The sequence below is a fragment of the Alternaria infectoria genome (assembly GCF_024043175.1).
Source record: "Alternaria infectoria strain BMP 0036 chromosome Unknown scaffold_6, whole genome shotgun sequence".
Lineage (NCBI taxonomy): Eukaryota > Fungi > Ascomycota > Dothideomycetes > Pleosporales > Pleosporaceae > Alternaria > Alternaria infectoria.
Genome location: NW_026250695.1, coordinates 405,781 through 429,764, shown reverse-complemented (window position 1 = coordinate 429,764; position 23,984 = coordinate 405,781). Strand labels below are relative to the sequence as shown.

Below are 23,984 nucleotides of genomic sequence, written 5' to 3'. Positions count from 1 at the left end.
GTGAATGTGAGGAAACGTAGCAGGAATGACGGATCTTCCGGCCATCAGATCTGTATGATGAATAATAGCAAAATGCATTTTCCATAATAATCGATTGAAACAGAAGAAGTTACTCTTGCCCTAACAACTGCCAACATGCTGTCAGGCTACCATGGGACGATTGCAGACTGCTCGCTTTCTGCAGGGCATACACCCATTTCTTCCCATGGGAATCGTAACCTTTCAGGCACGAAGAGCCTCATCCACCATGGAACTCGCGGTGTGATTACGACTGGTACCGCGACTCGACCTGCATTTCACATTTCACCCTGCATCTGATTCCCAATCTGACCCTCTCTCTCCGCGGAAGCTAGGAACGCCATCGTAAGCACCAATCCTAATTCCCTCATAGCCAGGATGGAATACGAACACAGACAATGCACTACCGAAAGCAGGTTTGGTAGAACTCCCATTTCGCACTGACAAAAAGAGTCTCGGGTCTTGGTCTTACCCGGAGATGGAGCCGCGGGTCCTTTGGATTCGAGACTAATACGTGGACCTGGGCAAAAGAAGTGCGAAGGGCGAGAAAAGGAACTTCAATACTTAGCCCTGAAGGTGCGATAGCAGTGATCAATGCCTTTGCTTCTTTAAGATCAACATTAAGTGGTCATCTTGACAATGCATGCGTGCCACGTCCCGTCCTTCGCCGTCACCCAGCCGACGCATTTATCAGAAGTGAGGTGTATTAATCCCGTTCGTTACCCAAGCTGCCCGCGCCCATGCACCACCAGCCACGGGCCTAACACCCACTAAATCGGCGATCATCCCGTCACGAATCCACACCGTACAGATAGATTTCCCAGCCGCGCATTCTTACATCATCACGTTTCAATACCAGCCACGCTTCCAGATTGGGGCTTAATGGTTACCCTTGGCGACAAGGGCTGGCCTAGCCTTTTACCAGCGCCGTGGCCAATCAAGACGCTGCGACTCGGACACGAAGTTGGCACGAAACGCGTCGGCGACTTCTGGAGCGCGTCGGTTTTGGCAGACTTCATTGGCTGTGAGGATATGCGGAGGTTAGGAGGAGGGGTGTGTGGCTGGCTGCTCCTTGTAGAGCTTTATGACTCTTACCTGGGGTGCAGTGGTTCGAGATCTTTTGAATTATGTGTTGTTCTGTGTATGTAGGGTACATGCAGGTAATACGTGATGGTGTGATGGGAAGGGCGGCGTGGTCGTTGTAACACCCAGGTGTTGCCGCTCGTGAAGGGTGCATAGGATCTTTAGTGTACTTCAATCTGCTGCAAACCGTTGATCATGTTCGCATTTGCCGCATAGCTTTCAGACAAGTGGTGGTAGTGGTTGGAAATGCAGACGTGTGGCGTAGCGATGATTCGCTATCGTACGCAGCCTTCCCACAGTGCATTAGCGAGACCAGGAAACAAGCATGTACGGCACTTTATCATTCAGTGCATCTTATTATTCGCCTACATGACCAAACCCCAAAATGCAGTTGCATTTCGGAGGTGCCTGGCTAGGCCGTCGGTCCCATTCTACCGCTCGCGTAATGTGATACTGCTATACTATGCTGTGCTGAGCTGATAGCAAACAAATGAACAGAAAATTGCTTAGAATACAGTCGCTGGAAAAAAGTGTTCAAACGGGGATATGCGTGAAGGGTGATACAAAGCGCTTGCGTTGTTGCTAGCTCGATTTTGCCGCCAAGGGGCGGTTGGGCGGTACTTGCGAAAGATAACGTAGGAAACGTATGCAGTTATGCATGGGTTGTGTCGATGATGCCTTCCATAACCAAAGAGGTCTTGCCTCTGTAAACGCCATGCTTATCAAGGAATCAAAAGTAAGTGAAGAAAAGAGACGCCATTCGATAGCGGCGTTGGGTGGATTGGTGGCGGGGCGATGCACTGCGCATGCTTAATGTCGCCCTGGTGTCGTTGCGTCGTGCCCACATGAGTGCTGGGCTGTGTGTGAAAGATGATGTGAGGATCACGAGATGAGCTCTCCGCCAAGGTCCATTGTACCGTCCATTCTTCCAACATGAGCGTTCATATGGGAAGCGTCACCAGGAGGACCAATGTTATCGAAGTTGAGGTGACGTCGTGCTTCTCGGACGGCAGCAGGTGTTCGTGTGGCCACAGGGGTGCGGTTCCATGACGATGCATTGGCCTGGGCAGGACTCGGCGACATGTTGAGGAACTCGGCAAAATTGAGGTTTGTTGACGGTGTCGCAAGTCCGAAACCCATGTAGTGAGAGCCGCCACCGCCGGGCGTGGACATCATCGACGAGGGAAGAGGTGTCGCTTTGGGTGGTGGAGTCGATGGCGCAAGCATCTGCGGCTTCTGGTGACCTGGACGGACTGGTGTCGGTGATGTAGCCAGGTACATCAAGAGGTTTGCATCGTCATCTCCTTGCTTTCCTTCCCGAGCTGCGCCGGCAGCATTGAATCCACGTTGTCGAAGACGTGCTGAGCGAGCGACATCAGGGGGCGGCGTGCGTGGGGCCCTCTGCGGCGGCGGCGATGACTGGAAGTGCGATCGGTCGAGGGAGAAGTGCGATCTGTTGATAGAGAAGGATGTGATGGGTAGGTCTTCGTCATCGTCTTCGGAGAGTAGGGGCGAATGTGGATCGGGAACGGTCGAGGTTTCGGAGACGAAAGACAGGCTAGGGACATGTTGACGACCAAAACGTGCGTGCCGGCGATGGTATACAGGCGAAGACTCGGGCAGTTGGAAGCTGTTCTTCCAGGAGGTAGCAGCGCTGGTGGCTGTTCTCACCTTGACACGGGCGTGGTTGCTCGATGCTGGGTACATTGTCCGGTCTTGACGGGGCCGCTTGTTTTGAAGGTAACTGCCTGTGCTGACGGACCGGCTGACGGATCGTCGGACATCGTCGGAGAATATGGGGGCTTGGAGTGGGGAGGAGTCGAGGACGCTGGGTTGATAGAAGCGCTCGGAGACGCTCGAAACATCCGACATGGCTTCGTTGCTGGAGCCGGGGCGCTTGCGTTTGCGCTCAGCGCCGTCGAGGACGGGCTCAATGGCATCCAGGCTGAGGCTCTCCCAGCCGTTCTTCATCTTGACGTTGGCCAGGGCGAGGCGGTTCTGCAGCGTTCGGGTCATCTGTAGTGCACCGAGTTAGCAAACAAAGGGCGAGGGGCTGCAGACGGAGAGATGGACCTTTGAGACTTGGGCCCTTCGCAGGACCTTGCTCGCGACTTCATCTTGTTCAGCCATGGCGGAGCAATTGGGTTGGACGACGGGGTAGGGAGATCCAGCAGTGATATGGCCCGCTGAACGTCTCGATAGGGCTGCTACAGACGAAACGTGGGCGGAGCTGAGGTGACGGTCCGGCAAGGAATGTGAGGAGCTGGCGATGCAAGCGGACTAGCCTCAAAGTCTGCGGCAGCACAGGCCTCGTACTTGCCAGGGCGTTGTAGGAGTGATGATGAAGTCAAGGTGCTAGGAGTCGCAAGCGGCACGAAAGCCTTAGTGACCCCATAGCGGGCTCCTATCCGGCGCTGGAGCCTTGTCCGAGTGCGCCTGCAACAAAGAAAACCTATGCTGCTGAGGGTTTGGCGAGCGGCAGGGGTCGCGCATCTGGTGGCTGCGGTAACGTGCTGAGTAAGACAGGAGAGGTACCGTACGGTATCGGTAACGCTGGACCGTGGGAATGTTTCAGACACGCCTTGCCTTATCGCTGCAGGCCATCCTCGGGGAACGGGCGAGGTCCGTTGCTTCTCGAGCTACACCACCTGGATGCGCGGATGACGACGCGCAGAATCGGTGACGGGGCCGGCCACCACATATGCCTCGACGCCGCATGCGCATCACATGCGTGTGTCAATGGCAGACAGCGTGCCATGCCATTGTCGCTCACGGCGCTGATGGACATGACACTGGATGGCATACACATGTCAGATCACGACCTGCCGTCCCAAAGCGGCTAGAGGACGTTGCGCACCAACGTCATTCGTTGAGTCGCTAGGAAGTCGCGAACGCCTGCTCACCATGCGCTCGCGCTCGCGCTCGACTCCACAGGCGCAACTCTTATTAGCTGTCCTCCCGCAGTTGCGCAACAGGGCCAATTCCTGCCAACTGTCCTGCTTTGGCGCTAGAGCCTTCCCAATTGAACAACTACCTGTTCGGTCCTGCTAGCTTGGATCGACGGAGCTGCAGCACTTCACGTCGGCTGCCTCTCCACCTCGACAGCGCTGCCACTTTCTTCACCACCAGCTTTCTTTGCCCTCTCCCGTCATACTGCATATCCTGCTTTCACTCGCTTCCCGCATAGTACATAGCTATTGCCAGTACACTCTCCCGCTCGCTTGTTCCCACCCTATCAGTGATTATCACGCTCGCCGTATTACGCGTCCTCACAGCTCCACAACCGCGATCTCCTTGTCGCTCGTTACCTACCTGCGCTGTACCTCACTGAGACGACACTGAACATATCCACTTTGGACCTTGGACGATACCTACGCCTATGATTTCATAATTCGACCCGTATACCAGCGCCGTAGTTGTCACCATGCCGTCTTTCCTCAGAAGCCTTGGTAGGAAGAGCAGCCGCATGTCCAAGAATGGCGACCAGCAAGCAAATGGTGCCGATGCCCAGAACGGCAAAGGCTTAGCCCATCGCGTATCCGCCTCTACCTTGAACTCCTCTCAAGTTGGCTCGTCGACGCCCTCTACTACGCCAGCCACCTCTACCACCGACGAAGTCAACACTCAAACCAAAGACCTCACCAATGGCCCTACACCTGCGCCTGCGCGACCTCAGCGACCGACTGTCGACCCCGTGAAGCGTTATAGCATGAATGTAAGAAACCGTAGCCATCTTCACAAGACGTTGCTCTAACAGCACCTCCAGGGTTTAGCATCGCCTACCTCGACCGGCTCCAACAGCTCGTTTAATAGATCTTCGCTACTCGCGCCGCGCATCCTATCGGTCTCGGATAACTCCTGGGTACACCAGCAAGTGCTGCTCATATTCGGGCAGATCGGTGAAGCACAAAGCAAACCGCTGGACGGCACACTTACGGTTAATCACCATCAGGGCCGCTTCCCATCTACTTGCTGGCCAGTACATGACTCCTACTTCAAGGCCTTGGTGCACCTGGAGCCTGGCTGGAACAGGATCCGACTTGACTTTGCCTCGCCCAAGGTTTCCTCACCGAACACCTCCGTCCCTTCACATGCCTCCTTCATCAATATTAATTACCTCCCATTGTCGCACTCGCCACCTCTCCAGCTTGCGATCATACTAGGTCATGATTCCCCTGGCACGTACGACGCCCCACCAGAGCGCATCGAGCGAGAAGGGCACGGCCTCGAACTTGCGACCAAGAAATTCCGTATGGCTGCGTATCTTTGGCAAGCCTTTACTGGCGAGCAAATGAAGCGTTACGGATTCGGTCGACGCTGCTTCCGATTTGAAGATGCCTGGGAACCTGGAACGCTAAGCTACCAGGATTGGGAGCACAACCAATACCGGACGCAAGCCAAAATCCACGTTATACGCTCAAGAAGGTCTGTCGCTGAAATACGCGACCTAGAACGCGCACAGCAGTACGGACCAGGAACCAAGAAGAACGAACTTTTCGACATTGCCATAGAAGCATGTAGAGACTACTTCCCCATGGTACCAGGCCAGAAACACTACGTCTCTTGTCTGTTTCTCGACACACATTGGGACACGCAAGAGAACACAGTTCGAGGACATGCGGCTCTAGGCGGGGGTACTGGAGATCTACAGCTAGCCATCTTTGGCTCGCATGCGCTCCACAGCTATCCGTCGAGCATCGAAGAGGTTTTCCAGGCTTTCCAAGACTGTACGCAAACTAACACTGCCTTCGTCGCCAATGATTGCAACGAATCTGGAAGCAACTGGGAAGCTGCCAACATAGGCATCGGTGCCCATCTGCATGAGACGGGTCATCTCTTCGGTTGTCCTCATCAGGAGTCGGGTGTAATGTTACGCGACTACGTTACATTGAACCGAACCTTCACATGCCGAGAACCCTATTCAACCCGCACAAAGTCAACCGGTCAGCGACTAGTCCTGCCAAACGACGAGTGCAGATGGCACAAGCTCGATGTCCTCCGTTTCCGATTCCACCCCTGTTTCCGCATACCTATCGATAGCCCAAACATCAACGGGGATGGCAGTGTCCAAGTGTGGACAGTCGATGTTAGCCAAGGCGGTGTCATCGCAACCTCGAAATCAGGCATCGCATGGGTGGAGCTGTACACCGAAGGAGAGGAGGTTTGTCACTACTGGAAAGAGTTTCCTGAACAGGACAACCAGTATCCACGACAGGTTGCACTGGAAGAAAACTCGCTTCGTTCTTTGTTACCCAAAGAGAAGCAGAAGTTGCGCCTGAAGCTCGAAGTCTACTCTGCCGGTGGAGGCAAGCACGTGGTGGAGGATTTCAGTCAGCTTTCCAACCAGAAGAACTCCCGTGTCAAGATACCGGACGGGCGATGGGGCTACCGCGGTGGCAAGCTTGGCTACTCACAGATGCAGGGTTCACAGCCTCATGAAGTCATCTTCGATTACGTCCACATCCAAACCAAGCTTTTGCTTAGCATCAAAGTGTACCATGGTTCCGCGGTGGATGGGTTGGAATTTGTGTATGAAGACACACACACCCAACTTTTCGGCAAGCGAGGAGGTAGCATGACTGAGTTTGCCTTGGATACCCGGAAAGGCGAGCTGCTGCTGGGCTTTTCTCTGCGCGCTGGCCTTTGGATCGATGGTCTACAAATACTAACAAGCCTGGGGAGGAAGAGCGAGTGGTATGGAAACGCGAATGGTGGCAGCGGGTATGTATGAGATCCATGGCTTGACGAACACTAGCTAACCCGAATGTGCAGACACACGCTCATCCCTCCTCGTGGCTACACCATCGGCGGCATATCAGGCTCCTGCGCACAATGGCTCGACGGTTTCTCTTTGATCATCACGCGGTGATTGTATCACTGCACAACTTGACATACTTTCCTTGTTTCTGTTCGCGACAATCGTCGCCCACACCAAAATAGACGTCCTGATTGTCGAGCAGTTGCCACAAGACACGATCATACTGCGTTACCATCGACCTGGTGGAGGTTCCAGACAAGCTATCTTGTACCTTTTCGGCATGTTTGCATACTCCATCTCTGGAGAGCTTGGCTCCTTGCAGCATTTAGGTCGGCATCAGGTGTACCGGGTTAGAAACTGTTTTGGCCCTGTCTGATGGAACTCTCCTCTTCCTGTTGTTGGTTCAGGAAGGCTTGGATTGCAGATTTAGAACCATGATACCACAGTCATTGAACTTGACTTTCTCTGTAATAGTAACAATTCGAATAGACTTCTTAATTCACGGGGACTTGCAGTGACATGGTAATTACCTTTCAAATGCTGTCTCATATAGACATGGTGCAGTTTCAGTCGAGTCTCTTTTAGATGATTCTTGATAATAGGGTATCATTGTATTTTGTACGCCCGCTAATCGATCATAGCATCGTCATGCGTCTCACTAACAGGACAGAAGCAGCCGATACCTACTCTCTGTAGGCCAAAGATCCATTACTTCCATCGTCCCAATCACAGCGGCTCACATACAACATGCTGGGCCGCTCTCCTCTGTTCCATCGATCTAGGGCTTGGGAATGTGAACGCTCTTGCTAACCATCAAACATCCGTGGAGAATGAACATGGCAACAACAGGGTGGAACTCAAACGCGGTGCCCTCAAGCCAAAGACCCATGGGAATCTGCTCCAACGTCCATCCCTTGTAAACCCAGTATGCCATGACCTGCACGATACCCAGCGACATGGGAATCGGCGTGCCCTCAAAGTACTTGCTCTTGCCCGTCGCATCCTTTGGCACCATAGCAACCGTAACATTGAACCTCGCGAGACGCGTAAGACCGCAGAGCACGAAGAAGCTGAGGAGGAGATGGTCGACAGGGGTGCGCAGACCGAGACAGAAGGCGGCAGCGGCGGGGCTAACACCGAACGAGACGAGGTCGGCCAAGGAATCGAGTTCCTGGCCCATGAGCGACGCCTTCTTGCGCCAGCGGGCGACTTTGCCGTCCATGAAGTCGAAGAAGAGGCCGAGGGGGATGAAGCCGAGGGCCCAGTACAGGTTCGTGTAGTTGAAGGGGTCTGACTGCGTGCAGTAGCGGAGGGAGGACATGATGGACATTACGCCGCAGAAGCCTGGATATCTTGTTAGTACAGGTTCTCGTTCTTTCGCGTCGTGACTGGCGGAAATGCGTGTCGGAATGACATTGAGAAACGTACCATTGAGCTCGGTAATGTAGTCAGCGGCGTGCAGAGCTCTCACGAGAGAGAAATGTCCAGCATCCTGCGAGAGGAGCCTTTTTTGCTTGTCCTGCACTGTTCTCCCTGTTAGTCCCTTCTTGTCCATATATCGCGTTGAATTATTTTGCTAACATACCCTCACCCTTCGCTGGGGGCATCTCGTCTTTGGGCTGCGGCTCTCCGCCGTTCCGTCGTTGCGACATGGTATTGATGTTGTTGCGGGTGTGTGTGTACTGTGCAGTAGGCCGCTTCCGCTTGCTTCAAATCGAGATTCTAGACAGAGATATTGAGGTGTCTTGTGTTGCGCAAAAGCAGAAACTAGAGGGGGGGAGCGGGAAAGTTAAGGGTCTGGATAGGGTTGTTGCGTGGAGAAAGCTTGTTGTTGGTGTGCGCAGGTAGGCAGTGACGTGCCCGGGGCAATTTGGGCCTAGATCAAGGCGGCTTGGGACCAACGTCATTTTCGTCCCACGCAAACTTCCGTGCTGCTGCACTGCCCGGCTCAGCCATGTGATTCGCACGTGCCTGCGGCAATTGTTTCTCTGCATCGGCAGTTCTTTGTTCAGCATGTCCAAGTATGCGGCTGTGTCTTGAACAGAGGGGCTAAGATCTATCTACTCAGCACTGTGCGCCGAAATTGAGGGATGTCCTGCCTCAGCGCGTTGTACAGTTAGCTCAAAGGCTCTTCTACCATTGCTCTAAGCAAGATATTATCTATTACGAAATATACATGGCAAGGAAATTATACAAGAAGTATATCATACATATACAGGCCATCAGCAAATGCTCGAAGCCCAAACGCCGCCTTCATGCTGGCAATGCCCAAAACCCAATGCCCATCAGCTTCATGATCTACTTCCGTCGGCTTACAATCTTGGTGACGGCATGCCTTATGATTGTGCCGGCCTTCTCTGTCTCCTTCTTTGTCAGACCACTGGTGACGCACACCTTCAGTGCAGGTGTAGGTTGCCAGCCTGCATCGCGGGGGTTCAATCCAAGACCGAGTGGGAAAGACTTGAGTCGTGTGATGAGGACGCCGTTTGCGAGACACTGTGGCTGTTAGCAACTTGCCTAAAGATAAGATCGGGAACGCAACGGAGAGAACGTACCTCGTCGACAACTTCCCTGAAGATCTGGTTCTGATCGTCTATGCTCAGTTTCTTGTTCTCAATAACCTCGTCTTTGAGAACAAGGAGCATGATAGGGTTATCTCCTGAGCTACTGCACTTAACCCAATCACTCCTGGGGTCCAGCTGTCCCCGCATCGCCTTGACATTGTCCCTGAGTCCCGCGAGGATATCCGGTTGTTGTTGCAACAAGCTGATGGTTTCACTCGCTGTCGTACTCAGTAAAGCAGGAAGCGCAGCGGAATAGGTGTAGGATGCGGACGAGATGCGCTGATGCTCAACAACTTCTTCGTTACCAGCGCAGAATCCTCCTGCCGCGCAGAGAGGGCCAGAAAGTGAGCCGATGATCATGTCTACTTCTGCAGCATCGACGTTTTGCGCTTCGGTGACGCCGCCGCCGGTGCGACCGAGGACGCCGTAGGACCAGGTTTCGTCGAGGATAAGACGGAATTTGTACTTCAGTTTGAGTTCAACCTAGAAAAGCGGTTAGCCAATTTGTCACCTTGGTAACCAGCATGGATATGCGATGGACGTACGATCTTTGGTAGGTTCACCACATCCCCAATGTTCTCAAACAGACCCTCGGTGATGATGAAGCGTCTGGTGAGCGGCTTCTTGGCCTGCTCCTTGACAACCTTCTTGAGCACGTTCTCCAGGTCTTCCATATCATTGTGTTCGAACCACCTGACGGTACTGCGGCTGATTTGAATGCCCTTTCGCGCAGCAAAGTTGAGCGCCTTGTCCGCCACGATGATGTCTCCTCTCTTGCTGAAACTGGGAATCACACTGCTTATGGTCGAGAAGGACTGCGCGTAGATGATGCAGGCGGGGACACCGAGGTGTGCAGCGACGTCGGCTTCGGTCTTCATGTGAACATCCTGTGTGCCGTAGAAACCAGGGGGGCCACAGGGGCCGACACCGTATGTGCGCAGGGTCTGAATGGCCTTGTCTTTGAGGACATCGTTGGAGAGGAAGTTGTAGAAGTTGTACGAGGCAAGGTTCGTGACGGTGCGGCCATTGGAGAGCTTCGACTTGGGGCCCGTAGGTCTGCGCGGTGCTCATTAGCATTGGTTCGGAACACTGGGGAGGGCGTTTTCCATACCCAACAATGATGGGTCGCTTCTCGTTGTCCAATTCCTCGAGGGCAGTGGTGGGCGCGACAAGCGGTTCTGGCGTCCAGTCTTCGACCAATTCATCGATCTCCTATTTCCTCGTTAGCCCGCTATGTCGGTCAGCCTGTCTGCAAGGCACAAAACATACCTCATCCGTAAGTTGGACCTTCTTCTTCGTGCTGTACTTGGGTGCAAGTAGGTAGCGCACGGCGAAGAGGAACAGGAACAGCTCTACCGCGCTGCGAACGGGGTCGTTCTGGTAACTCGACTTGATGTAGCGAACAGCGATGGCGGAGCCGGGTATGCGATTGAACTGCGTATTGGCGTCGGCGATGAAGCGCGCAGTGACATTCTGTATCTCATGCAGGTCCATATTGCTGGTTGTGTTATCAATGGTACCTCCTTGATGTTTGGGGGTTCACCTGGGCAATGTTGCGGCGACGCCGGGAATGCCGTCCCAAAGCGGTTAGATCCGTGTGTACAGCGCGTGTGTCTGTTGACCAACCTTCCAGGTAGCCCTCGAGACCTTTCTATAGCCTCCCAATAGTAACATTTTGTACGCAAATGAGGCATGTCGAGTTCAGAAGCAGTCGGACATATGCTCTACCAATCAGTCACCAGCCTCGCATACTTTCCCGTCCATCGACATTACTCTAGACTTCATCAATCCTTCGTCCCTCTAGTACTCTAAACCCTTGCAGGCCGTCAGGCAACCAGTTAAGCCTTTTTCTTGCACCGGCCGAGGCCACGATGCATACTCATCTTACCTGCCCAAGGGTCCGGATCCTACCTAGGCGGGGCGTAATGCTCGGGAAGAGAAATGGTTTCATAACGGGCAGGAGACTTCGTCTCGGTTAGTAGTCTGTCGTATGATGCTTTTAATGTAATTTAGAGCCACTTCGACGGTGCGCAAGGAAGGGTGTATAAAGGCTTGTCCGCTGCCTCGCAACATGAAGTATCTCCTCTCATCATCACATCCCAATCCAAATATCTTCCACTACCTCCAAGGCTCTCACTTGTTAGCCTATTCTGCTTGTATCATGCATTCAACTATTGTTGTCATTACCCTATTGGCCTCTGTAGCTTCAGCAGGCAACAAGGACCGACCCTCTACCTTGCATGACGCTTGGGCAGCGGCTTATATACAAAATAGTAGATATACGATTGAACCAACGATTACAGGCAACTTAGCCAGTCATCTTTCTTCACTGAGCTGGATAACAAACAGAGTCATCCACAGATTAATGGATTCGAGCTAGTTAATGAGCCCAAACTGAGCCTACCTTGTATGAGTGCATCGCAGTCTACCATGCCCTGCATGAATAATCACCCGCAAACAAGGTGTCACCAGAGCCATGTCTCATGGGCTGTTTCGACGATCCCCACTAATGATTGAAACCAGTGATACCTCGAATCAATCTTTTGTACGACCAAAGATGACTGTGTAGTAAATCAAAAACCTCGAGACATCGTTGTGCCCAGAGAGAACAAGGCAACATATCTCAGGGCATGTTGTCAAACGCCACTAGGAGCGCTTCGCTTGTGTCTTTGCGTTCCTGTCTTTTCCATGCAAATTATTGAAATACTGACAAATACACCATCCTCATGGCAATCTGGATCCACAGGCTAGGATACATCAGAAGCTTTAATTATCTGCTCGTGCTCCAGCGGCCCATCCAGGGGTCTCAATATGCGAGGGTATATGGCGGAATAGCTCAACGTACGACATACGCGGATTCCAAGTAGCGAAAGTGAATACGTTCTACTCGAGAAGAGCGACTTCTCGCGTAGATATATTGATGAGCTGTTAGGCTCGTCCAGAGGACTGAGTTGGGGCTGTACGAAGTGAAAGGGGCCCTTTACTTCACTTGGCCTACGGAGTAGGGTGGGTAAAAACAGTAACCAAGACAGCCACCTTGGACAATGTGTTGGGCCTGCAAAACCAGAAGGACGACATTAGAGTATGCACGAGAGCATGAAGTCACAAGAAAGAAGATCGTAGTTGTTAAGACATCAATATATCTATGTAATGAATTCACTTTCTAACATATTCGCCTTCCATGATGAACCAAAACAGCCCCTTCGTGTGTATGTGCAGTCAAGTCCGCGCCATAGGCGGACACCAATGTGTTCAGAAAGAGAGAAAGCAGGTCGATGTAGCCCGCCGTAGAACGCCTAAAACGAAGGAAATGCTGTAGTGGATATTACAATCATTATGGGACCAAGCCATGTCGCCACGCTCATGATTTGCCAATATTGTACAATGCAGGCTGCGAAAGCAGTAAACAACGATTCGCGCTATGTGCTTTTAGTATGCCATGTACCGACGGAATCGGCGAGCGGCATCGTCGGTCGCAGCGGCACCACCGGCATCGCCTCCACCTGTGGCAGCACCATCGTTCCATAATGGACATTTCATGCCGTTGACACATGATCCGGTAGGGGTGTTTGTGGTGTCGTTGTTGCTGTATCCAGTAGGCTGCAAGATTGACAGAGGCAGGCCGACGTCCAGCTTGATGTACTTGCCGGCGACGATTGGGCCAACGATCAAGCACAAGAAGACGACTAGGAGGACAAAGTACAGGATGGCGTAGCGGATGACACGACGCTTGCGAAGCTTGGTCTGCTTGAGCGAGTAGATCGGAGGACGAATTTGACGACTGTTACGTGTTAGCGGATGTCAATTGAACGAGTAATGAGGGAACATACCTAGGTCGCAGCCAGAACAGCATGACAGAGTGACCCTTGTCGGCGTATGGGATCAACAAGATCGGAAGCATGAAGAAGAGGAGCACGTGGCCTAGAATGAAATCGGCGGCGAACATGCCCAACTCTGTGATCTTGCAGAGGAATTCACGACCAGGCTGAGAGATTGTGTGCCATCCCATCGTGTACCACTTTCCGGTCCACCAGGCAATGTTGGCGGTGTCAGCCTTGAACTCACGAGTGAGAGCAAGCGTGATGATCAGCTTGAAGAAGAATCGCTGGATAGCGACGACGGCGATCATACCAGACAAAGCTCTGGGGAAGCTGAAGCCCTCAAGGAACATGAGAACAACGAAGAAGATGAGGAGGACAAGAACAGCAATGGCGTGCGCAATAGCAGCCAGAACGGCTCCGAATTTCTTGCAGCACATGCTGAGCAGAGGACCCGCGCAACAAGCCAAAGCGAAGAAGCCCAGAAGAGCACCGGCGTTGATGGCAATGGGACCGAATGCAATGAGTCCGATACGGACCAGAGCACCGGACGCCTCGGGATCTTTCAGGTCAGTCTTTTCATCTTCCTTGTGGCGGTTGTCATTGACACCAGTCTGGGCGTTGATGAACAAGTAAGGGATGATAGTAATGGCGACCAAGACAAGGGGTCCGAATACCTCGCTCATGAAGATGTTCGTGAAGTGAGCACGAGGGACATCACCAGAAAGTTTGGCAGATGGGTCACCGAGAGCCTTGCGCTTGAAACCAGTGATACGGGTACGCGAGAGGCGGCAGTATCCGATCCAGGAGGCACTGTGCGAGCGGGTGTTTCCGCGAGACAACCAGCGAAGGTACTCCCTGTAGTCGATGAAGAAGTCGTCCCATGAGAATTGATGGGGGTTGAAGAGGAACGGTGCCAAGCACAGGGACAACAGGGACGCCCAGAAGTAGATGAGCCATGGACCCCAAACTGTGATGGTGGCAAACAGCAGCATCATCAACGAACGGGCTCCAATGTAGATGGAAGGACCGGCGAATCGTGAGAACAAGATACCGAAGGGGATACGAGCTGTCGCGAAACCACGTCCGGTACCAATGTAACGAGCACCACCATACGACAAGTTGGTGTGGAGAGCGTTGGCGTAGATCTGAGTGACGAAAACCTCGAAGAAGGGCGATCCGGAGGAAAAGTGCTTGGCGAGACGAGTCGCGGCACGCCAGAAACCACGCTCAGTCAACTCTTGGACCACAAGGGGAACGAAAGAGATGAAGAACACGATGAAGATGGAAACGATACAACGCGAGACCCAGTCGAATACGGGTACCAAGTTGGCGCAACCGTTGGGCCACTGAGGATCGGTGATGGGAAGGTCCTTGTTGAAGTGGCAGAGAATCGTCTCGTGGTTGAGCGCGCCGAGGTGGATGAGTACAAACATGAAGCACTGGACCGACAACATAATGAACATGTTGTTGATGTGGAAACCGGGATGGGCGTAGTAGAAGGACAGGAATCGGTCGAGAGGAAGTTGAGTACCCATGTAGTAGTACTCGCGAGACAACATCTGCTCTCCCATACCTGTACCAATCTTGGTGGTGAAGTTGAGGACGGAACCAAAACCAAGATCACGACCCTTACCACACTGGTAGTACTCGCAGTGCTTTATGCGACCACCGCGGAGAAGAGCGTTCATACCAGCGTAAATATCCTCGTTGAGATGGAGACCCTTCTGCGCCTTGGAGACACCACCACGTGTTGTCATGAAGATACCGTTGAGGAAATCAGGATGACCGTAATGGAGCTTACCACCGATCTGGGCCAATGTACGAGCAAACATAGTACCGAACGTCTGTTCCTTTCCGGCAGCGATGTCACCAAGGATACCAATGTTCTCGGAGAAAATGTATTCACGGGCTCCGAGAATGGCGACAGGGTTGAAGTTGGAGCTGGGAAGGCCGGGAGTGTAAGGCGAGACATTGTCAGTGGTCATCTCTTCGAACTCAGCGAGGACGCTGCGAATCTTCAGGCACTCTTCAAGGTAGTTGTCTTGGTTGGCGTCGATGAGCTGGATGTACTCTCCTCGGTAGAAGATGATGGAGTGGTTCTGGTTGTCGGACTTGCCATCACCAAGAATTGGGTTGCCGGAGAGTTGAATGCGGAACTTGGGACGACGCATGCCGTTGTCCATGAGCTCAGAGTGACCATCGATAAGAGCAGAGTAGATACGCGGTTCTTCGCCCTCGTTCATAGGAGGCTCCTCGTCCAGGTAGGCAATTTGAAGATCGGGGTATGCACGGAGGAGGAACTCGGTGTTCTCGCGTTCTTCCTTGCTGAACTTGGCGTAACGTTGCATAGATACACAGATCTTGTACTTGCGCCTAGCCATACGCTCGAGTTCACGCTCAAGCTTGTCAGAGTTGCCACCGAACATTTGGACGACTTCAGGGTTCTCTACGCGGTAGAGAAGCTTGATAGCGCGGCTGTAGTTCATGAAACCAGAGATGGTACGGTAGAGAGTCTGCGAACGAAGAGAAGCCCAGATACGAGTGCGGAGGGTGTACTCAGGCGCGGCGGACTTGAAACCAATGCAGTAAAAAGGAAGATCGTCAATCTTGCTCTTAGCGGTGTCCTTCTCGCCCTTTTCGTCGTCACCGTTGAACTGAGAAGTCTCATCGGCAAGAATCTTGGTGTCCTTGACAAAGCAGTCCCACTCGTGAGGGTGAAGCTGCTTGAGGTACTCAAGAAGAGTGACACGAGAGTAAGGCTCGTCCTCGCGAATGATCTCACGGAGAGACAACAGGATCTTTTCACCGTAGTGAGGAATCAAGACGGTGAATGTGGGCATGTTGTCGACTGGTAGAGGCTCGGGAATGGGAGTCGACAGAGACTGAGCGAAGAAGGAGATACGGCGTTCGGCTTCGCTCTGAGCAGGGAAGAACTCAGTCTTGAAGGAGTGATCTTCCTGGGAGACGAAGAAAGTAGGAGCACGGAGAGTGCGCTTGCCCTCTTGCTCGGAAGGAACCTGGTGGTAAAGCAGCTTCTGGACGTGGTCGATGGCAAGGAGATGCTCGCGGTACATGGAGATGACCACAGCGTTCCAAATCTGAGAGATGAGGACCTTGGGCTTGTACTTGATCTCCATGTCGGTGGTGGCGAGAACCTTTGAGTAGATACGCTTGGGCAGACGAGAGAAGATGTTCCTCCATGGTGTCCAGATGGAGACACCCAAGTAGAAAGACCGAGAGACGGAGAACAACATGTTTGCAATGATGTACCACAGGTAAGAGTCCAAGAAGAACAAGATCAAGTCCATGAAGTACATGAGACCGAGCAAGATTCGAGGCTGGTACTTGCAGAGGATGTCACCAATGATGGCGTCTCCAAGGCAAGAGGGCTTCTTCATGTGTGACAGGATGCGAATAGGGTCCTTGATCGACAGAGTCAGGAAGAAGTACGACTCAGCAAGCTTGGCAGCGAAGACCAAGACCCAAAGGCCATAAGACATCCACATGTCGTTGCCGGCGAGGCGAGGGTAGCTGGCAGTGAACGTTTGACTTGCAACATACTTGCGAGAGTTGCGTGTCAGGTAGCTGCCGAACAGACCTCCAATAGGCATGAGCGAGAAGAACACGAACGTGGCCAAAGCGATAGCGAACTGAACACCTCCGAGAACGTTGGCGATAGTACCGGTGCGCTTGTCCATACCAAGAATGTAGACACTAGGGGCAATGTTGACGACGAAGCACAGGATAAGGAACAAGAGGCGCTTCGTAAGATGCTGAGCACCGGCCCATCGTCGAGGAACGTAGCACCATTCGCAGATAGTAGCGAAGATCTGGATGAAGCAGGCAATGGTACCACCGAGAGCAACTACGGACAATGTAGCGGCCTTCTCGGGCTTCTGGTCTCGTTGTTGTTCGTAGCCCTTGGTGTAGAGAGGTTGCGAGTTGAAAGCCGTGTAGAACCAGAAGGATGTCAAATGAATGACCCAGATACGGTTGAAGTTGATAACCATGTGGAACCACGAACGGCGCTCGTAGTATGTCTTGAAGAAGACCTTCTTCCAGAGGACATCCTTCAACTTTGCGTAACGCTCAGCCGGTGGGATGTCGACAAGACGAGACTTGTCCTCGAATACGATGCGCTCGAGACCCTCTGGGTACCAGAAGAGTTGGTTCATGTCATCGTACCCAATGATGGCTGCGTGATCGCGTTCGCGACGGACGTATTTGCCATCTTGGATCTCGTAACCTTGATCACGGCAGTACTGGTACAACGGCGTGATGACATTGTTGAGGTAGGTGAACTCCTCGATTGGCTCTGTCTGAGCTTGTCCAGCAGGCGAGTTTAGCCAGTCGTCGGCGCACTTGAAGATGAAGCACATCAACTCAGGCATGAAACGGACCTGGTTGGCCTCTCCCCAACAGAGAAGGTATAGGGCGACTTGACGAACACGGTCGTGTTGCGACATGCGGTTCATGCGGGTCTTCCAGCGGTATTCAGCCGCCTCCAGACTGTTGTCGCCCTCGTAAGCGTCGAGAGTCTCTTGCTCGTTGCCTGGGTTCTCGCTGGCCTTCTTCTTGGCGGCCTTGCGAGCCTTGCGGGTGCGGCGGTTGGCCTTTCCAAGGTTCATGTTGGCGAAGCCGACGGCGTCATCCAGATCGAGATGAGCCGCGAAGTACCATCGACGGTAGTTGGCGTTCTCTCCACCGATGTAATCGGCGTGCAGCGACAGAAGCGCTTGGTTGGGGGACATGCGGGACGCACGCGAATCGAGCAGGGTCATGAAGTGGTCGTACATGTTGCGCATGCTGTCACGCTGGAAACCGAACTTAGCGGTCAAGTCGAGAAAGATGTCCTCAATCTCCTCCTTGGTGCAGGGAATCTGGGCTTCAGCAGTCCACGCCGGGTAAGGCTCGCGAGAGCGCTGTCCAGCGGGAAGGGCATTGGAGTAGTCCATGCCGTAGATTGGCGTCGAAGCACCAGACGAGCGGTTGCCACCATATGAGACTTGAGACGAAGGAGGGCGGTAGCCGCGGTTACCCTCGGCGTAGCTGTTGTACCTCTCGTCCCCGCGACCGTAGTAGTCCATGTCGGTGGCACGAGCCATGTCGGAACGCATGGTGAAGTCGCTGAAAGTTTCAGAGTCTTCCTCAGAGTCGTGCTGACGGCGACGGGGCTGCTGGCCGTTGGCTGCGTAGCCGTCTTGGGCACCACCCTGGTCGTAATACTGGTCGTTGTAGTACTCGTCTTGGTAGCCCTGCTGGCCGCGCTCGTCGTAGTAGCCGTTTTGTTGGTACTGACCGCCCTGCTGGCCGTCATAGTATCCTCTGCATGGCTGTTAGCAATCGATCGAAAACATCGCTAAAGGTCTATACGCACTGCTCGTCATAGTAGGAATCGGTGTGCTGGCCCTGCTGCGGGTACTGGGCGCCGTGGGCGTCGTCGTGATACTGGCCGTACTGGTCGTCGTGGTAGTAGGCGTCCTGGCCCTGAGGCTGGCCCTGGGCGTGGCCTTGAGTCTGGCCGTAGCCGTCGTCGTAGTGGCCTCCCTGCGGATGTCCGGACATCGTGGGAAGCTATTAGAGTGGGATGTAAATCTGCGAGGCGAGCTGTCAATAACTGTCGCGCAAGGGGCCGCCAATGCTGAAACAGCGGGCGTCGGAGGGGCGGTCGTACCTCAAACAATGGGCATTAGGAGCGGCAGAGTCGAATTGCTCGTAGTCGTGCTGCCGCGAAATACGGTTGACGTCGGTGCACTAGGTGCAGTTGGGGTGGTTGAACGAGTGTGTTGTTGTGGAAGTGGCTCGCTGTTTATCGCGGGGGCGGCAATGTCTCAGTAGCACAGCGGGCTGCTCGTGCCTGCTGCAGTGCAAGAGAGTCTGGTGTTGTGGTCGGGCGTAGCGAGTGGAAAGCTGAGTATGCAGCCGGTCGTGGTTGCCAGGAGAGACGCGCGGCGAATCGGCGCTTGTCTGCTGCTGGGGCGAAAGTGGGAATTAGGCTGGGTGGAAGTGGCGGGTAGCGGCTCTCCTCCTCAAGGCGGGTGAGGGAGCAGTCGGGGCGGGTCGTCCAAGCTACACAACCTCAACGCAATGAAACGAGAGGCAATGTAGAAGAAAACGGACACGTGAAGAAGAAGGTGGTGAGTGAGCGACAGTGGTGAATGCGGAAGGGCAGGCAAAGAGCTTTTTAGCAGCTTCCCCTGAAAATGAAAGGCACGACCGCCAAGCTAGCCTAACGCCGTCAGAGACGCTGCGCATGGGTCCCCTTCGCTAGCATTCACGTCCCGATATTGAGTCGCCCCTCTAAAAAAGGCACCGGAGATCATGGACGTATGCACACTACAAAGCTGCTCCGCTGCGCTCACTCGAGCAAGAGGAGCTGCGATCTGCTGCGCGCCCTCTGCGCGCTGCTCTGGCGGAGGCCGCACGGCGCTGGCCAGGAAACCAGCTACCATGGAATCTCCGATCTGCTTGCATATCGATACTACCGGTTCCCGAATACACCAACAACAAAGACGACACCACCGCCCTGCTTGCCGTCACCCGGCGCCGACGCAGCGCGCTCTGGGTGACTCGGCTGACAGCTCGAGACTGCAGTACCGCTTTTTGCCTCTGCTCCCCCGCTGCTGCTGGTTGTCTCCCTCACGTCACGACTGCTCGCAGCCATGGGCCAACAAAGACTGCGCTGCACGGTTGCGAGGCCCGCGCTGATCAAACCACGACTAGCGACCCGGCAGACCAAGGCAGTCCCGCCTGCTTCGCCCGCTGCTCGACCGGCCGCGATAGCGACGATAAGTTTCTTATCTGACGGCCAATCGCGACGTGGCGCGCTTCCGCAACGCCCTAGCCCTAGCTCATCAAAGGCCAACGGTGCTTGGTGTCGCAATCCAAAGGGGGCTGACGGCCGCCAGTCGCTGCTAGTGCTTCTGTTGAGCCTGATCACACCCGAACACACCGCACCTCAACATGCCCCAGTCCTTTTGCCGCCTGCATGTTTACTTCCCTCCCAAAAGCCGCTGTCTCGTTGCGCGTGAATCTCCTGAGTCGTGCATGAATCAAAAGCGATCGCATGATGACGGAATCCCTCACCGCACCCCAATTCAACCGACCAGGGCCCCAGCTGGTGAGCTATATTAGGCCGCCCGGTTCCCAACGTCGACACTATGGCAAATGAGCCGGCTACAGAGCGTCTAAGTCGTTCCAACACCAGTGTAGCAAGTCTGATCATGATTACGTCTGTATGCAAACTCTCTACATGCACTTCTCTTAGCCCGTAACCGCTTCATCAGTTCATAATTACGCACACTCCTTGACCAGCTATCTTTGTATGCAAGCATTACTCTCAAACGCTCTCGGGCATGCCAGCTCCCGGCCTGAAGCCTCGCCATGCCCCTCCCGTGTGATGACCAATGGCTGTCTGGAGCCGAGTCGCAGACGTGCGAACACCAGCGTCAGCGGCATCTGCCTGTGAACGCATCATGATCCATTGGCCGCCTCACGGCGCGAGCGACTTCGCCACACCAACGACTAGGTTTCAGCTGCACAAACTGCGTGTCGTGTGCCTCCGAACCTAAAGTGCCGCGGTCACGCCGGGGCTTCACGAGGCTGCACGAGGCTGTGCACTCCACCGTCGACGACCATCGCAATCGCCGACATCTATCCCCAAGATCCACAGTCTCGACTTCCCGCCTTCTCTCGTATAATCCAACACGGCGCACCGGGACTGCTCGGGACACATACCGTGACATCTGCAGAGACGCCATTCAATTTAGCAACATGATCCGCAGTGGGGCTCAGGCGGCTCTCAGTGGGGTGCGAAATTGGGTGTACGTACGCGTCGAGATCGCGACTCTTGACTACGAGCCGCGCTGACAGTCTCAAAATGCGACAATAACATTGGTAATATTTTGGTGAAAGAAGCTGACTACCATACCGCGAAGCTGGACGTGTAGTCTCCAACATCCAACATTCATATTACCTGCGGTGTTGGTGCAATAGAAGAATAGATGATGGTCTCGAAGGCGCTCGGGCCATGAATGCGAAACAAGCCTAGTATCAGGGGCACAGGTGAACCCTCGCTGATCCCTCTTGGAATGCTTGATTGACCCTACATTTCTTCACTCGTTGTGCCTCAGAGTCGTTTCTACACTCACTTTTCTGTTTTACCAGTCCGTCTTTACGTCCTTGAATAATTCATTTTTCGCATACAGCCTCATTCGCTGTTGCGCCACACTCCTTCATCTCATTGTTCCTTCCTAAACACATTCTCTACACCCTTTAAACACAAATCTCGGCGCTTCAACCCAAGCTCTCGCCAACACCACCACTACTCTTGGAACTCGTCTTATACTATTATTACCAAGATGCGTGGAATCTTCGCTACTGCGGCCCTACTCGCGGGCGTTCAAGCCGCCGTTGACCCCATTGTCATCAAGGTATGATGTCGTGCGACAATTGCGACTGGCGTGTCTAACAATGCCCAGGGCCAGAAGTTTTTCCAAAAGAACAGTGGTGAACAATTGTAAGAGACCCAAGAACTCAAGAATAGTCAAGAAAAGCCAAGCTAACAATCGCGCAGTTTCATGAAGGGTGTCGCATACCAGCAAGAAATCAACTCCAACTCCACAGCTGCCTCGACCGACGACCTTGACATCACCGACCCTCTTGCCGACTCGTCAGCATGCAAGCGTGACATTGAGCAGCTCAAGAAGCTCCAGACCAACACTATCCGTGTGTACGCCATTGATCCCAAGAAGGACCATGAGGACTGCATGACCCAGCTTGCCGATGCGGGCATCTACGTTGTAGCCGATCTGTCTGAGCCAGGACTGTCGATCAACCGTGACGACCCCGGCTGGACTGTCGAGCTATACGAGCGCTACACCAGCGTCGTTGACGAGATGATGAAGTACGACAACACTCTCGGTTTCTTCGCCGGAAACGAGGTCAGCAACCAGCCCAACAACACCGTTGCTAGCGCTTTCGTCAAGGCAGCTGTCCGTGACACCAAGGCCTACATCAAGAGCAAGAACTACCGTGAGATTGGTGTCGGATACGCCACCAACGACGATGCCGACATACGTGAGAACATGGCCAACTACTTCGACTGCGGCGACGCCGACAGCGCTATTGACTTCTGGGGTTACAACATCTACTCGTGGTGCGGTGACTCCTCCTTCACCGAGTCCGGTTTCGATGTCCAGACCAAGAACTTTGAGAAGTACAACGTTCCCGTCTTCTTCGCTGAGTACGGTTGCAACACTCCTCGCCCCCGCAAGTTCACTGAGGTCGGTGCTCTCTACGGCAAGCAAATGACTGGTGTCTGGTCTGGAGGTATCGTCTACATGTACTTCGAGGAGGAGAACAAGTTCGGTAAGTTTCCCATATCTCGATCCTTGGAATCGCCTCTAACATTCCCCAGGTCTCGCTTCCATCAAGGGCGGCAAGGTCGAGACCAACGACGACTTTGACAACCTGTCCAAGCAGATCGCCAAGGCCACCCCCGTCGGTGTCAAGATGTCCGAGTACAAGCCCAGCAACACCGCCGCTGCCTCGTGCCCCAAGGTCACTTCTGGCAAGTGGGAGGCCGAGTCTGACCCCCTCCCACCGGTCGCCAACGCCAACCTCTGCTCGTGCATGATGGAGACTCTCAGCTGCCAAGTCGCCGATGACACCGAGGAGGACGACTTCGGCAAGATGTTCGGCTTCATCTGCGGTGAGAAGGACGGCGAGTACTGCCAGGGTATCAACAAGAACGCCACTGCCGGCCCCTACGGTGTCTACGGCATGTGCTCCAGCCGCGAGCAACTCTCTTTCGCTCTCAACGCCTACGCTAAGAAGGTCAGCGATGGCTGCGACTTCAAGGGTCAGGCTACTTCCAAGAAGGCTGTTGCCAGCCCCACCGCTTCCGGCTGCTCTTCCCTTCTCAAGGACGCTGGTGTCGATGGCACTGGCTCCGTCAAGGGCGCTGCTGCCAAGGCTACCGGTGCTTCCAGCTCTGGTGACGCATCTGGCTCCGGCAGCGCTGCCGCCGGTCTCTCCGCTCCCCAGTTCACCAACGGTGCCTTCGGCATGGGTCTGTACGTTGTTGCTGCCGTTGCCTCTGGCATGGCTATGATCCTGTTGTAAGATATCGGTCAACTTTGTATTTATCCTGCATAGTTTGCGTGGGTTTGCGCTTATTCCCCTTGGGTTCACCGGCACCGTCTTCGACGCGTGGCCTGGAAGAGTAGTGTGGTTTTCTTTGGCTTAGGTGAAATTCTAATAGTTTTGCTATACTGTTGTATGTATGGTGCGCAATGAAATGAGACCTTGAATTGTCTAAGTATGCTCGTTCTTCAGTTGTGAATGCATGTAATATTGTGCAATAAGGACGACTTTGTGTAAACTAGATGGTAGCAGAGAAGTAGTCCTCCACAAGGTTCGATGAATCTGCATCTCCGAAATGCCAACGTGAATACTTGAGCATCGACACGCAGTGCAGCATAGAGTCATCTTACTCTGTCTCAACCATAAAACTTAAACTATTCCAAGACACCCTTACTCAATCTTCTTCGAAACTCACTTGTGTAGCTTATAGCCTGCCATGGCGACTACATTGACAAATTGCCCAAGCAAGATAAAGTGAAGCAACAATGTGTTTGACAAGAATTCGTATCGCGGTAGGACTCCTTCTAACATGAACCATTTACTCGCACCGCTCAAGCCCGAGGCTAACGTTTTGAACTTGTCTAGGACGCCACA

The 23,984-nt window shown here is 53.6% G+C and overlaps 6 protein-coding genes across 6 annotated transcripts; 2 read left to right on the top strand and 4 right to left on the bottom strand.

Annotated features, from left to right (window-relative positions):
* Positions 1-1,983: 1,983 nt before the first annotated feature.
* Positions 1,984-3,231, bottom strand: J4E92_004438 (uncharacterized protein; the record flags this gene model as incomplete). The annotated part of the gene is made up of 2 exons (XM_051495828.1): positions 1,984-3,117; positions 3,175-3,231. 2 exons carry the CDS (start codon positions 3,229-3,231, stop codon positions 1,984-1,986), a joined length of 1,191 nt encoding a protein of 396 aa, XP_051353668.1.
* A 1,294-nt stretch (positions 3,232-4,525) lies between these two features.
* On the top strand, positions 4,526-6,970 carry J4E92_004437 (uncharacterized protein; the record flags this gene model as incomplete). The annotated part of the gene is made up of 3 exons (XM_051495827.1): positions 4,526-4,816; positions 4,868-6,822; positions 6,874-6,970. 3 exons carry the CDS (start codon positions 4,526-4,528, stop codon positions 6,968-6,970), a joined length of 2,343 nt encoding a protein of 780 aa, XP_051353667.1.
* A 667-nt stretch (positions 6,971-7,637) lies between these two features.
* J4E92_004436 (uncharacterized protein) lies at positions 7,638-8,511 on the bottom strand (the record flags this gene model as incomplete). The annotated part of the gene is made up of 3 exons (XM_051495826.1): positions 7,638-8,203; positions 8,288-8,383; positions 8,445-8,511. 3 exons carry the CDS (start codon positions 8,509-8,511, stop codon positions 7,638-7,640), a joined length of 729 nt encoding a protein of 242 aa, XP_051353666.1.
* Positions 8,512-9,157: 646 nt separating this feature from the next.
* J4E92_004435 (uncharacterized protein) lies at positions 9,158-10,917 on the bottom strand (the record flags this gene model as incomplete). Its single annotated transcript, XM_051495825.1, has 5 exons — positions 9,158-9,355; positions 9,415-9,906; positions 9,969-10,479; positions 10,535-10,635; positions 10,693-10,917. 5 exons carry the CDS (start codon positions 10,915-10,917, stop codon positions 9,158-9,160), a joined length of 1,527 nt encoding a protein of 508 aa, XP_051353665.1.
* Positions 10,918-12,852: 1,935 nt separating this feature from the next.
* J4E92_004434 (uncharacterized protein) lies at positions 12,853-18,809 on the bottom strand (the record flags this gene model as incomplete). Its single annotated transcript, XM_051495824.1, has 3 exons — positions 12,853-13,204; positions 13,254-18,569; positions 18,622-18,809. The coding sequence occupies 3 exons, from the start codon at positions 18,807-18,809 to the stop codon at positions 12,853-12,855; spliced, it is 5,856 nt and encodes a 1,951-aa protein (XP_051353664.1).
* Positions 18,810-21,604: 2,795 nt separating this feature from the next.
* Positions 21,605-23,369, top strand: J4E92_004433 (uncharacterized protein; the record flags this gene model as incomplete). Its single annotated transcript, XM_051495823.1, has 4 exons — positions 21,605-21,676; positions 21,725-21,762; positions 21,820-22,613; positions 22,663-23,369. The coding sequence occupies 4 exons, from the start codon at positions 21,605-21,607 to the stop codon at positions 23,367-23,369; spliced, it is 1,611 nt and encodes a 536-aa protein (XP_051353663.1).
* Positions 23,370-23,984: the final 615 nt, after the last annotated feature.